Genomic DNA, 15,558 nt, shown 5'->3' on the forward strand with positions numbered 1-15,558 from the left:
ACATGTGTTTTATTTAACTAAATACATCATAATCAGCTAAAACGCATGCGCAGGTTACTTTACTTCCTGAACAAGTGCGCACCCGAGTCCGTGTTGCTTTCGCATTCACGCGAACCGCGGCACGGTTCGAGTGCGACCAAACTCAGACCACCTCCTCCAGGTAGTCTCGGGTTCGAACCCCAGTGCGCACCCGGGTCCATATGACAGCGTTCAAATTAGCGATTTTTCATGCGAACCGTGCCCCGTTCCGAACTAAACTGCCAGTGTGAAAGCACCCTAATATATCACAATTTTGAATACAAAGTCAAATATGGAAATTAGCGTCTTATCTGTGCTTAGATAATTAAAATATCTGAATGAATCCTGAATCTTGAATCCACATATATTTCTTAATAAATGTTCTCTTGAAATAAATCAAAAGAAGCTCTTATAGGCTGTTTCGTCCACATGCTTTCAGTGGCAGGTTTATGGAGCATTTTAAAAGACAGAAAATATTGTGTTTAAGAGTGTTTTATTAAAGACACTGCAAAATGCACTCTTCTCCACCAAAAATAATAGAAGAAAACAAGACTTAAAAAGGAGAGAGATTAACATCATAAGTGCATGCTTCTGTTTGTTCATTCTTGTGGATAGCATGTGTATTGGATTGAATGGTGTGTCTATGAGAGTGTTTGTTTTGTTGAAAATGAACTGGTTCAGCTGGTTATTTTTTGCATCACTGCAAAGTTTTCCTTCTCTCAGGCTTAATATTGCTGATTCACTGTGTTCATATACTCTTTCAAGAAAAGGTTCTATAAAGGGTTCCGCCAGAAATAGAACCTTTTAGGGGTTCCTATCATTTTACCGATTTAGTTTTAATTTATTTTGTGAATTAAACATCACATAAACATACTTTATTGCTAGAAAAATTTAAATAACCTATTAAACATGAAAGTATTATGCAATAATTCAAGACATTTTTCTTTATATAGTACTTTTTTGGCATAAAAAGGTTCTTAAAATTGAGTCAAGAACCATAGCGTTCGATATAGAACCCCATCGGACCTTTTATTTCTAAGAATGTAGAGGGAAGTGTCTTCCAGAGTGTTTATTTCAGGGTCCAGGGGACATTCCTCACATCTGAAACACAGCGAGGTCCTTCCTAACCATTTCATTATTATATTTTTGAAGATTGTAAAAGATGGTCTCTTTTTCTCTTTGTCTCATAGATAATGAGGGTGGAGAGGTCTCTCCTCCCGTAGGAGCCGGAGTGGACAGCAACAGTTGGCATTTCCGATACGGGCCAGGTCCAGGAGGCCCTCCGCACCTGAAACCCGGTGAGATGCCTCCTGAAGCCTTCATCATCCCTGGATCGCCGGCTATTATTTCCATCAGACAAGGACAAGACGGAGATGACAAGAGCGACTTTATTACGTTTGGAAAAAAGGAAGAGAAGAAGAAGAAGAAAAAGAAGAAGGAGAAGAAGGATAAGCGTGAGAAAGGGAAAGATGATGATGATTAGAGAGAGGAAGGAGTTAAAGAAAGAGCTGATTTTTTTTTAAAGACAGAAGTCTCAACAAACGTCTGAAGAACAAAACGTGTATTCATTAATCCTAAAATCCATTTCTGGGGCTCAAGCAAACATTGAACACTCTACTTGAAAATTTTGGAGTGATTTTCTATCATATCCAATCTCGTTTGGCTTTACACTAATAGCTGGCATTCCCCTTTCTTTTTAATTGATTAATCTCATCTTGATGAGCTGTTATATGATATATTCAGCATAAAATGTCCTTCAGACTCATGTTGGTACATCTGTCTTATTAATCCTCTTGGTTTTTGTTTTCCAATCTTTTTGATAGGGAGACAAAATCTAATTTGAAATGTTTGTAAGCCGTGTGCCGCTTCAGGTATGTAGTAAAATGGAAGGGGAAAAAATAAAGGAGGGATTCAAAATTGTGTAAAGTTAGAGATTATGGAAGCAGGACACACGCTGGTGTAAATACGCAGGTTGGGCACCGCTGTATGTAAAACAGTGAAGACGCTAAATTAACGCTTTTGCTCGTTCACTTCTCCTGGTGTGGGATGTACGAAAACATCCGTAAAACAAGAGACATCAAAACATATTTTCACAAAGTCTCACATCCTGGACAAATGAAAAAAAAGAAAAAAAAGAAAAAAAAAAAACAGTGTTTTATCAACAAACAAACAAAAAAGACAAAAAAATGTATACCGAATGATGGAATGCACTTTTGTTTTGTTGCTTTAATTTTGTTACCAGCAAATGTTCTCCAAGGCATAGTATATATGTGAGCAAATAGTCCCATATATACACAGACATGCACATATATAGACACTCACATCTAGTAAACAGGGTCAAAAATCAGTGCATCTCCTGCTCTGAAATGTGTTTAACCTGGTAACCTGGTTGGGTTTTTGTCAGCGGTTAACCAGCAGCTGGAGAGGTTCACTCTTAGTGAATTTTAAAGATGCAAAGCTCACAAGTCAATATCACATGAAACTCATGAGAAATGAGATCTTCGGGGACCTGGTTATGTGCCCTGTTGCTTATCGGGATGGCTGAGAATGTTTATGCATTGTGAACAGTATTACTGTTGATTCACCAAACCTTAAACACCTTTGATCCCATAATCTATCCTTAAATATCCTCTGTAGAAAAGGCATGAGTGTTATGCCGTGAATTTTTCTGTGGCATTGCCTCGTACCTGTAGTTTACCCATTAACCCTGACCCCTTCTATCCCAACCCTAATTTTGTGCCTGCTTTCTCAGCCGAGCATAGTATGCCTATAGTGTTATACAACACGAAACCTAGTCGCCTCCTTTCTGCTTGCTGTCTGGAGGACCAACACTACCCAAGAGCAAAGAACACAACATATTAGCTAGGAGTTTTCAAATTTGGGCAAAAAAGGGCAGGGGTTTTCTTGTGCACCATTTTTATAAGCTTTAAGTGAACTTTATTGCTACTGTACAGAGCTTCTGTCTGTCTGTTTGTCTCTCTCTTGATCTCTCTGCTGGGTAGGCTAGCTCTAGACATTGTGGTGTACTCATGTAGTATGGAGTAATGCAGACAACGCCTGTCAAACAGAAGCCCCTCCCACTGCACTGTCATATGCAAATGATCCAGTGCTGTCCAATCAACCTCAGCTCTGTCTCTGTATAAGACATTGTATTTTCTGCTGGTCTCTCATCGGTTCATTCTCAGAAAGAGGAGGGAAGGGAGAAGACAGATGTACGGCTTAGGCAAGGGGTGGAGATTGGTAGAGAAAACTGTGGGGCGAAAATCATGGCTTTTTGTCAATTTGAACCAATGTTAAAGATCAAGTGTGTAATTTATGTGCCATTAGCAGCACCAAACAGAATTTCCCCTTGTTTGCCTTGAATTGAACAAACTATTGGTTATGAGCCAGTGTTGCTGTGTCAGGCTGATTGTGATGCTCGAACAAACAAAGCAATGATTTACCAGATAGATCCAGTGTTTTAAACTTGGATAAATATTACACACAATACCTTTACATTGTTATAAGACCAATTGAAAGTGTTCAGCCCTTTTAAGTTTGCAACAACTTCATACTACAAAGGTCAGACTGTTGTCTCCACCCCATGCCTTTAAACCCTGCTTTTGTGTCTGATTATGGCGGCGATGACACATCTGTGCTCTGATGCTATTGGTTCCTTCACTTGCCTGCCTACCTTGATGCCACACACCCAAAAACACGTCTCGAACCGATGTCACAATTACTCAAACGTGACTGCTGCATGACCTTACCAGAAAGAAAACACTTACTATATAGAGATATATATGAATATAGATATAGATGGCTATGATTTTACTATTTTTGTTTATAGTTTTTATTCATTATTCACACAAGAGATTTGTGTATGTACCGTCTCTGAGCCTTTTGCATACTGACACCTCTTCACCGACTTACAGTGGACAGTTATGACGTTACTAAACCTTGGTATTTGTAAATGCTCTATCGTGTGATGCCCTGAAGCTCTCGTTTTTATCCTATTCCTTATGATTTTGGTTTATGATAACAAAAAAAGACAAAAAAAAAAAAAAAAAGACTTTTGTGTTTGGCTTTGACATACTGATCAAACTAGCACTGTATATTGTAGCTAAATTATGTATGATGATTCTATCCCTACTCTTTCACTTCTTTGACAAAGAAATAAAAAATAAAAAAACAGGAAAAAACATCCTGATGTAAAATACAATATATGTAGTGTATGCTTGTATCTAGTGAGCGTTCATGCTGTCATTCTTTCTCAGTGTCTGGTGGTGATCAGTAGGTGGCGCTGTGCTGTCCAACTGAATGGCGCTCATCTGTTGTTAAACCCTCTTCTTTTGTACACCTGCTCATCAATGTGATGGTGAATTAGTGACTTTCATTCCTTTCTCTTTCATTTTCTCTTTATATATATTTTTTTCATTATGATGGAAAAGTGGTCATGTGTTTATAAATCACAAAATAAATAAACTTTTCTTTCTTAAGAATGTGAATATTGTCAGTGTTTCTGTGTCTGTGAGTCTGTTGTTAAAAAATATTTTGGATGATATGCTTTAATCAGAAACATTTATTTGATGAAATTCTGTTCACTGTCTATGTCAGCAGCCCAAAATAAGTAGCTTTGGTGTACAAAACAAAATCTAGTTTTACTGAAAAGATAGATAGATAGATAGATAGATAGATAGATAGATAGATAGATAGATAGATAGATAGATAGATAGATAGATAGCAAAATCTATTTTTACTGAAAAGATAGATTTTATGATGCAGTATTTAAGACTGGTTTAGACGCCACAGACACACATTTCATCTATATTAGCTTTGACAAGCAGACAACCCAGTCAACAATCTAGACAAGCGTGACTGTGTGTGTGAAGGTTCAGATTCGCCACACTTCTCTTTGCTCATCTGCCTATTTGATGGCAGTAATAATCATGATTATTAATTCACTGAGAGATTTACTAATACAGACATCTTGCTCTGAAGTCACGCTCTCTCCAGCAGTGTCTGCTGTTCGTGCTAATGATGTTACTGGTTTCAGCACTTCGGGGAGGTTAACGGAAGGTCACGTTCAAGACGGGTGTAACACTCATGCATTGCTTGTCTTCACTCTTTGATTTTATGCTACTTCCAACATGTGACATCTTGGATGAAGTTACTAGTTCGGCTGTTCCATCTTCAAAATCCTCTTTAATCTAACATCAAAGAAAGAGAGCGAGTGTGTGTCTGTGTTATAAGGTTCAAGAGTTCAGCTCTAGAGAAAAATGTATACATTTCTTTCTCAGCACCCTCTCTTTTTATTTGATCTTTGGAGGCTGTTTCTATGGTTACTACAATGATGGAATGGATCTCCATGGCAACAGTTCAATTCAGAATTGAATGTCTGGACAGATATAAAGGTGACAATTTGGGGAAGGTATGGGATCAGATTGTGCTACAGTCTCCTAACTTCATAGAGTTCTAGAGACCCCACCCATTTAACCTTATTAAACTGGAGATGTTCTCATGGGAGCTGTTTACCACACCCAGGAGCATTTCTTTATGGGTCATGACTAGTTTGTGTTTTAAATTTCCTCTAATTTATGCTGTGGTGAGAAACAAACAAACAACATTATAATGAGATAGTGATGGCCAAAGGCAGTAGTTGCATTACAGCAAAGTAAGTCACAAATACAGCATTAATGATTATAAGGAAATATATTTGAAACAGAAATTCAGAAAAAGAATATGCAAACATACTGACAGAGAAACAGAAGGATACAATATATAACATTTTCTTTCTGCTAGATTGTAAGGACCATAGAGGCTGGCATTAATCTCAAAATATCATGAATAAAGAAAGAAAGAAAGAAAGAAAGAAAGAAAGAAAGAAAGAAACAAATATATATATATATATATATATATAATTATTATCATGCAGATTAACTCAGAAATGAGGGAGAGGTAGAACCAAATACAGAGGATTTAATAAAGTATCAGGACTATATATACAGACAAATAAGCTAACAAGATAGCAAGGTAACAAGACACACCTGGATACAATCAATGTTGTGAGGAACCAATGAAACAAAAGGACTACAAAGGTACTACAAAACTAGATACAGGAAACAGGAACCTGAAATACAACATGAACGTCCAAACAAACAGGCCCTGCGTTCAGACAGGACCAACTAATGAAAATCCTTTTATTTTGGATTGAATGTTTTGAAATTGAATGCAGTTTATTTAGCATCACATATTATAAACAGCTTGACAGGTTGAACAGAAAAAAAGTGTAGGCCTACCTGAATTTCAGAATGTCTTTACTTTAATGACAACAGTTGATGATCAAAACAGTGCATGGTCAATCTCACAGATTTGCATTTCAGTGACCTAGAAATATCAATTATTTAGTTTCAGGGTATTTCAACTAGTTTATTTCCAGATGTAAATGTGGTCTTGGACTCTTGGACCAAAGTGTACAGTATTAATTTAACATCAAACAATAACTAGTTCACATCTGCTTTCTGGAGTCATGTTTCCTGGATTTTGTGCTCCATGGATCCCACAGGAGACACAGTTTGTACAGTAACAGCGAGGCCCATGGGATGCCTGTCTATTACAGTTCATGGGGGGAATGTGAGCTGAGGTGAGTGTTTTTGTGTTTTCTCTGTTCTGCTCTTTAGGCCTGAATGACTCAGCACACATACAGTATCCTGCAGAGACTACGCACTTGCAAATCAAAGACACAGTGACGACTAAATGAACGGTTGCCATAAATCAGAGATGAAACTCTTGCACAAACTGCCATCCACCATGGGGAGCAGAATAAAGAAGAAGATTCACGCTGAAGTGCGCTCTCAATAACTGAGTTACATCAGGAGGGCTGTGTCAGTGTGTTTGTGGGAAGTAAAGGTCATGAGTAAGAAATAATGTGTAAACATAAAAACATTGGTTGCAGCTTTTTGAGCACTCTTTTGCTCATGCTAAAGCTAAACTCATCCATAACCATCATAGCTTAATGTCAGGTTCAGACGCTTGTTTGCTAAGTGTGTTCATAAAGATTAGAAGATGCACTATGTATGCCGTGTATGCTGAATATAAAACTGAGAAACCATTGACATGAAATAGGTGTTGAAATGTGAAAAATGAAAAGTTCAAATACAGCATTTAAAATGTTTACTTAAAATTGTCTTCAATCAATGCCTTTTGCTGATTTTTAAAATGTAATCAGGTTTCTGAGCGGTAACAATAAGATTCACAAACATTTATATGACATGACAAATGTCAAATAATAATTTTATATTTTTAAACTGAAACTGAAATGATCACAAACTAAAGGTTGTAACAGCTTTCATATCAGATGATTTTATTTTAAATTGAGCTTTTTTTGCATTAATGCCAATAGCGGGAGAGCTAGGTGTTGTAAGCTTTAATAATTTTATTAGCGAATAATGAAGATTCAAACTACAGGAATCCATTAATTTTTTTAAAAAAAAAAACTTTGACATTAAAAAGTTGCATTTGATTTATTCTTATTAATAAATAAGAATAAGATTAAACAGAGAAAGCTGAGCCACGGAAACTTTAAAACATGGTTTAGATTCACCAAATGTAGATTTATGTATATTAAATCTTACAGAATAAAATCAAGGTTTAAAACCAATTTTACTGGTACAACTTTAGAATCAAAATAGTCTCTGCAACTCTGCATCAACAGCATGACCAGATGTCAATGAAAAGGTGATGTGAGCTGTTCAGGAAAACACCATTGGTTGATGACATAGTCTCAGCCTTCAGTGCCTTTTGTTTTTATGACCCTTATTCATAACTATCTTCTAATATCTGATGGACTATGAATAAGGTTGAACCAAGACAAATAGGGAGATATTGAGTTTGCTCACAGCTGTTTGCGCGACTCAACTGCGCCACCGCCTGTAAGCATTTCACAGTGTTTGAGGTTTGTGAATTCAGAATGAAGAAATGCTTGTTTTATACCTTTGTTTTAAACTCTCAAATTTGAAGCATGAGCATTTACACGATTTTCCATAAACGGCACAGAGATAAAATAATAATTAGATGTTGTCAAGTTTAATTTATAGAAATGATCATATAAAATTGTGAACCCTGGTAAAAAAAATACATTTGCTGAGTTTACTTACAGCCAAACTAATTCAGTATACCTCAAGTGTGTTAATGATTAGTTAACTTGAAGTGTGCTATTTTGTAACAACTAATTTTGTACTAAGTATATTTTAGTTGTAATTAAATTTTAGTAAAGAATAACTTTAAGTGTATTTAGTGTACTTTTGTGTGCTAAATTGGAACAACTTCAAGCATACTTATACTTTAAGTCTATGCCAGTGTAGGGACTAATTACTTGCTTGATTAATGATACTAAAGTATACTTTATTTGTGAAATAAAAATTCATTATGAGTGTCTTCGAAACATACAAGCAATATACCATAAGTGTATTATATTTGAGTAAAAAGTATTTGCTCAGCTTTGGCTTATTCCAAATATTACAAATTGCAAGCTTTGTCTTCAATAACAAATGCACATTAATAAATAAATAGCTATACTTTTTACAATATACTGTTGTATACTATAATGTATTTTGAATGTATACTTTCAATGCATTGTTACAATGATCATTTTCAGCACACAGTTAAAAATATACCTAAAATATATTAAGTAAAGTGCAAATAAATACACTTTAAAAAATTAACAGAATTTTCATTTCTAGTATATTTTTCGAAAATATATTTTTCGAAAATATACAAAAGTACAATTATTTTATAGTGTGTTAAAAGTTGTATTGTGAAAAAAGGTAAAAGCATGAGGCTAATATACTTTTAATATATTTAAAGATAGTAAAAAAATGTGTTAGTATATTTGCAATGTACTATTGAAAAACGGAATATATTTCAAATACAATAAAGTAAAGCCTACTTTTTTTTCTCCACTAGGGAAATTTCAGATGTATTGACTTATCAGGTGTGTTTAGTGCTTTTTAATACTCTGACTGATGCGTCCTCGCTATTTCTTCACAGCCAGTGAACAGAAAATCGATAGAAGTTCGCCGAAAGGAGGAAGCTTTCAGGTGTTTAAACCGAGGAGGCAGGTGCATTTGAGGAAGTATGTATGAAAACACCCTAGACACATTTTAATTTATAATTGGCTAATTTTAATGAATTTTATGTTGGATATTAACGATTTTATTTCTATTTTGAAGTAGGCTAATTGGGAGGAGACAAGCATCTGATGTTTGCAGAATATAGTAGCTTTAGCCTAATACCCATATGTGTTCTGCAATAAAAATAAATAAATAAATAAAAAACATAATTGGAATTAATAATGAGGAACATAAATGTTTAGCCCCGCTCTACGTCTGGCATACTGTAGGGTGCAATATTTCAGATGAGACGCTGGAGAGGAAAATGTAATTCCAACCTGACTCACTGCGCGCCGCTGCGCTTCTCCGTCTGCTCGTCTGTTCAGCAGTCGAACAATGGGGATATGTGATATACTGAAAATTTTTATGTTTGTACCCTTTTACAAGTTTAGGAAATATGATCTACTTTTTCTGTTTTAAATTTCCATATATGTCATTTTGTTCATCATTATTTAAATACGGCCATGCCATGTGAATTAAAGAATTATAGTGTGTTTATATGTTAGATATATGTTGTTTTAAACTGATATATAATAAATTGAGTTCACTTTTATAATACTGTAGTTAACTTCAGTCATCTTCAGCCATGAAAGATGATATGGACTATTATTAATCTAAGTAAATATGTTTAAATCTTAATTCAAATTAATGTCTTAATTTATTGTACTGAATTGTTACAAAATTAGTGAAAGTATTTAAATGTTCATGACTTTGGCATGACATGTTTGTATACTGCCTTTTGTTGTGAAAGAGTACAGATAAAGAAGAGTAGTTGTAAAGATGCACTTTCATTTTGTTATGTTTCTGTAACACAAGTTGTTGTGGGGGAAAAAAATGCATTAATGCACTTTCCTTCTTTCATTATTTATATCCTTTTTCAGGAGTACTACATGGCCAGTGTTGAAACGTAGCTTATGCATTGTTTTGTTTATTTGTTTATTAAAATACTGCAAAATACAGTGAAATGGCCCTTGTTAAAACATGGACGAATTCGTCTGAAAGAAGAATGTCATATACAGGATGACTTGAAGGTGAGTAAATCATGGGCTAATTTAAATTTTTGGGTGAACTATCCTGTCGCATGTCGCTGTCCATGGTGCTGCACAGTGAGTCTGGCTTGTTGATGCATTGATTGTTTATGTAATGTAGCTCTAGTCGTTTTGCATTAAAGGCATTTGTGTTCTACAGCGTTTTCTGCTGTCACGTTGCGGCTGGTTGTTCATGTTGTAAAGCCATTAAGTGAAAGTCATTTTCCTCATCCAGTCACAGATGTGTTGCTGTTTTCATTTAATTTAATACACAGATTCGCTGTAGTAAAACTTAAAAAAAAAAAAAAAAAAAAAAAAAAAACCTTTCCTCCTGCATATTTATATGTCATTTGCAGGGATTCCAGCTTGCCTTGTTATAGCAAAAACATCGACAGTTACTCATTCTCTAAAAGTTTGCATTTCTGTCTCATGTTTCATGCAGATTTAGTCATCCATATCGAGGGAAAGGCCCTCTCTCGTCTCATCTTGAGTTCAGCGAAATGTATGCAAATGTAACAGTTGTTTGTGTTGCAGGTGTAAAAGGTTTGTATTCCTCTCCTTGATGACGTTGTTATATTGAATAAGTTAAAGATTTACAATTTTCACGTTGGTATTTTTCACTTAACCATAAGACTTGGAAAAATACTTACTCAATACGCCTCTGGTGTTTATTATGTTTTTGCTTTCTTATAATTCTGCAGCTCTACAGTAAACATATACCCCCAGGGCACCGCAGTACCCAGGTATAACTCCAGGCAGCCTCACGTGAGTAGAATGGGCTCTGTACACTCTCAGAAAAAAAGGTACAAAAGCTGTCACTGTGGCGGTACCTTTTCAAAAGGTACACCTTTGAACCTAAAGAGTGCATTTAAGTCACTCAAAGGTACATATTGGTACATAAATGGTACATATTAGAAACATTTTGAAGGGTACTGTCCCAGTGACAGCTTTTGTACCTTTTTTTCTGAGAGTGTATATCCCGTTGTTGTTTAAGTCTACATTATAAAATAATGTTCTGCTGCACAATACAAATTTGCGGAGGGCTCTTGATATTAGGTCATTTAATATAAAACAATCCTGTTCAGCCAAGGTTCATGCTAATTGTGAAGGTTGTGCAGTTTCTCAGTTTAACTCACAGTGTCGCTGTTTACCAGTAAAATCATTTTGTGTCATATTGTACTTTACTCCACCCTGTTCCTGATGTCATTGTTCAGGGCTTACAGCTCACATCGAAAGCAAACATCGTTGACATTGACTGTCTGCCTAATCTTTATTATTACTACTATCTTATTTTCTTTATTTTTTTCCCCTTTTCCCCACATGGATTTCAGAGGCATCAGTGTTGCTGGTGAGATGTTTGGCCTTTTGTTCTTCGTGCTGATGGCGCACACCGCTTATGGAGACGTGAGCTATTCTTTCCCGGAGGAGATGAAACGCGGATTTGTGATTGGAAATATAGCAAAGGATCTCGGGCTCGATGTGAAGAGGCTGTCAAGTCGTGATACACGAATTGATGCTGAAGGTAACAGAAAACGATACTGTGACATTAATCTAAATACTGGAGAACTGACCGTAGCGGAGAGAATCGACAGAGAAGAGATTTGTGGAAGAAAAGCTTCGTGCGTTATAAAACAAGAGCTAGTGCTGGAAAATCCTTTAGAGCTTTATCGATTTATTTTTAATATTCAGGACATCAATGATAATTCACCACAGTTCAAACAAAGTGTAATCAAATTCGAAATACAGGAATCAGCGGTCAAAGGATCTCGTTATTTATTAGATGAGGCAAACGATGCGGATATTGGTATGAATTCAGTGCAGTCATATACATTGGAAAACAATGACTATTTTCTCCTGAGTGTCCTAACTGGTGTAAATGGAGGAAAATATGGCGAGCTCGTTCTTAATAAAGAGTTGGATCGTGAGCAGCAGAAAGAGGTGACTTTAATTCTCACTGCGGTAGACGGCGGGACTCCACCGAGATCAGGGACTGTAGCCATACACGTCACTGTGCTGGATGCTAATGATAATGCTCCAGTCTTTAGTCAGGCCGTCTATAAAGTCAGTCTGCCTGAAAATTCTCCTGTAGATACTATAGTGGTGACAGTGAGCGCTACTGATGCCGACGAGGGACAAAATGGAGAAGTGACCTATGAATTCGGTCATTTATCAGAAAGTTTTTTGGAAATATTTTTTCTCGATGCAGTGTCTGGTGAAATTAAACTGACAGGCATCTTAGATTATGAGGAGGAGAGTTCAATTGAACTACCGATTCAAGCTAAAGATGGTCAAGGGTTAGCAGGTCGATCCACTGTATTAATTTATGTGACTGATGTCAATGATAACGCCCCTACAATAATGACTAAATCTGTCAAAATATTGATTCCTGAGAACGCGTTACCCGGTACAGAGGTTGGCATCATTAATGTGCAGGACAGAGACTCTGAGAATAACGGACAGGTGCGCTGCTCCATTCAGCAAAACGTCCCGTTTAAACTCGTTCCTTCAATCAAAAACTACTATTCTCTGGTGACCACAGGTGAATTAGACCGCGAGCTGCTCTCTGATTATAATATTACAATCACTGCTACTGATGAGGGCTCTCCGCCTTTATCTTCCTCTAAGAATATTCACTTGACTGTAGCTGACGTGAATGATAATCCACCTGTATTTGAGGAGCAGAGTTACAGAGCTCATGTGCAAGAAAATAACAAACCGGGCTCCTCTATTTGTTCAGTATCAGCTACAGACCCGGACTGGAGACAGAATGGCACTGTAGTTTATTCTCTGTTGTCCTCTGATGTCAATGGCGCACCGGTGTCCTCCTTTCTATCCATTAACGGAGACACCGGGGTCATTCATGCCGTGAGGTCGTTTGATTATGAACAGATGAAGAGTTTCAAAGTGCTCGTGTTAGCCAGAGACAACGGTTCTCCTCCTCTGAGCAGTAACGTGACCGTGAGTGTCTTCATATCGGATGAGAATGACAACTCCCCTCAGATATTGTACCCCTCTCCGGAAGGAAACTCCTTCATGACCGAGATGGTTCCCAAAGCTGCGCAGGCGCGCTCCCTGGTCTCCAAGGTGATCGCCGTGGACGCGGATTCTGGACAGAACGCGTGGCTCTCGTATCACATTATTAAAGCGACTGATCCGGGACTTTTCACTATCGGTGTCCACAGCGGGGAGATCAGGACGCAGCGGGACATTACTGAATCTGACAGCATGAAACAGAACCTTATTGTGTCCGTGAGAGATAACGGACAGCCCTCTCTCTCAGCCACGTGCGCGTTGTATTTACTCATATCAGATAACTTGGCTGAAGTTCCAGAACTGAAAGACATGTCTCATGACGAGAGCAGCTCCAAACTGACGTTTTATTTGATCATCGCGCTGGTGTCCGTTTCCACTTTCTTCCTGACCTTCATCATCATCATCCTGGCCGTGAGGTTTTGTCGCAGGAGAAAGCCCAGACTGTTGTTTGATGGAGCTGTAGCCATTCCCAGCGCCTATCTCCCTCCAAATTACGCAGAGGTGGAGGGCGCGGGAACTCTCCGCAGCGCTTACAATTATGACGCGTACCTGACCACGGGCTCGCGCACTAGTGACTTTAAATTCATCAGATCTTATAATGAGGGCACACTGACTGCTGACCTGACTCTGAAAAAGACTCAGTCCGCTGTGGATGATCTTGAAGGGCTTGATGCGGAAATGAGCGACTCGTTTCAGGTAGGACTAACAAAGTTTTTGTTTTTAACTATTTAATGTTTTGGTTTTAAAGACTGCCTTCTTTGGCAAAAGACTCTCGTGCATTATCCTTAAATATAATCAGTTGTTAACTGTGTCATGATTAAATAGGCTTTTTAAAAATAAAATACAAAATAATAATAATAATATAGACCCACAACGTGTACACGCAGATCAATACCAATGCATATTGCTTGTTAGATACATTCTTCCAGAAATAATTGGTTTAAAACAGGATTTTATAAATGTTAATTATCAAATGAGATTGTTTAAGTGGCTCAAAATATACTCGTGATATGTCATTGTAATTAGTTTATCTATATTTTTCTATACTTTTTGATTTCCTTTCGTGTTGTCTGGTATGTGAAATGCTTTATAAAACAATGTTGATGTTGTTGTTTTCACTCGGTTCACAAGTTACAGTAGAAATGGCATATTTCTATTCGCTGTCCATGGTGCTGTACAGGCAGTGTCTCTCGCTGAGGGAGTTTTGCCATGTGTCTGATTGTAAACAGTCGTGTTTTGGGAATAGATGCTCTTGAAAATCGAGCTTGTTCACTTTTAAATCTTTTGAGAATGTTTGGTTGTCCCGGACATTTGATATTGTGAAGTTATTTCAATAGCAAACAAATAATAATAAAAAAATAATAATTATATCAAAGATTTGCCATTTATTCTAAGATATTTTGGAGTTTCATATTTGAACGTGTTGCTGTTCTCAAGTGCAACCGTTGGCATTCACATTGTTTCTCTCCACTCTGTTCATGATGTCATTGGACTGACATCACAGTTCGCTGTAGACAACTGTTGATATTGAGCGGTTACATCACCTTTTTGTCTTATTATATTGATATGAACAACAAGATTCAATCGTTTGCGTTGTCTTGTACATGTGTATTCTTTATAAATTGGTCAAAATTTGTGTTCTTGAAGGACTTACTGCGGATATGAGTGACTCAAATAGGACTAACGAATACTTTCTTTAGATAAATATTTACGGACTGGGTTTACAGATTAAATGTGTATATGCCATTTAATTGACTGCTTTTATTGATAACAGACTCTTTAAAATAGCAAGTTAATGTGGATCATTCAAGTCCTTTTAGACGAGCATTTGTGAGGTTTAGTTTACAGTCTTAATTATAAACTAGTCTAATTTTATTTAAAATTGTCCTGGTCATATATGATCAATTCTAAGTCAAGTGTAATGTTTCACAAGTCGTGTTACGTATTGGGCTTTTCAATTTTTTTTTCGTCACTAGCTATTTTTTTTTATACAAAGAGCTTACAGTTAGCCTATCTGTTGTTGACATGAATCTGAAAACTGATTCTTTCTGTTGACTAATCATTTTGTCAAGCGTATTTTATCGTTTTTTCTATAATTAAATTCTGATGTGAGGGATTTTTAAATGCCATTTAAGTTGGAATATAAATAGCATAGAGCAGGTTTTACTGTTGCTGTCCATTGTGCTGATCGGCATTTATTCTTGGTTTTGGATTTTTTTGCTCCTAAATCCCCCAGCACTTAATCCTGTCAGAGATTTATAAATATCATGCAGTTTCTTGTTGTAACTCACAGTGTCGCTGTTCACTAGCAAAACCATGTGTGTCTTCAG

General features: G+C 36.7%; 2 protein-coding genes across 15 annotated transcripts in view; both read left to right on the plus strand.

The window, feature by feature from the left end:
* The window catches only part of LOC307170769 (protocadherin alpha-C2-like), a gene marked incomplete at its 5' end in the record, with an annotated part of 184,187 nt that extends 181,449 nt beyond the window's left edge, over positions 1–2,738 (plus strand). For all 14 annotated transcript variants that reach the window (XM_079892039.1, XM_079892047.1, XM_079892038.1 and 11 more), the window contains one exon: positions 1,209–2,738. In XM_079892039.1, the coding sequence (XP_079748165.1) occupies positions 1,209–1,501 (293 nt within the window). In that variant the 3' untranslated portion in view covers positions 1,502–2,738. The remainder of the gene's footprint in view (positions 1–1,208) is intronic.
* Positions 2,739–11,424: 8,686 nt separating this feature from the next.
* On the plus strand, positions 11,425–14,893 carry LOC307171424 (protocadherin beta-15-like; the record flags this gene model as incomplete). Its single annotated transcript, XM_079893030.1, has 2 exons — positions 11,425–13,924; positions 14,876–14,893. Exons 1-2 carry the CDS (start codon positions 11,516–11,518, stop codon positions 14,891–14,893), a joined length of 2,427 nt encoding a protein of 808 aa, XP_079749156.1. The 5' UTR covers positions 11,425–11,515.
* Positions 14,894–15,558: the final 665 nt, after the last annotated feature.

Source organism: Squalius cephalus, assembly GCF_949319135.1.
Source record: "Squalius cephalus genome assembly, chromosome: 14".
Lineage (NCBI taxonomy): Eukaryota > Metazoa > Chordata > Actinopteri > Cypriniformes > Leuciscidae > Squalius > Squalius cephalus.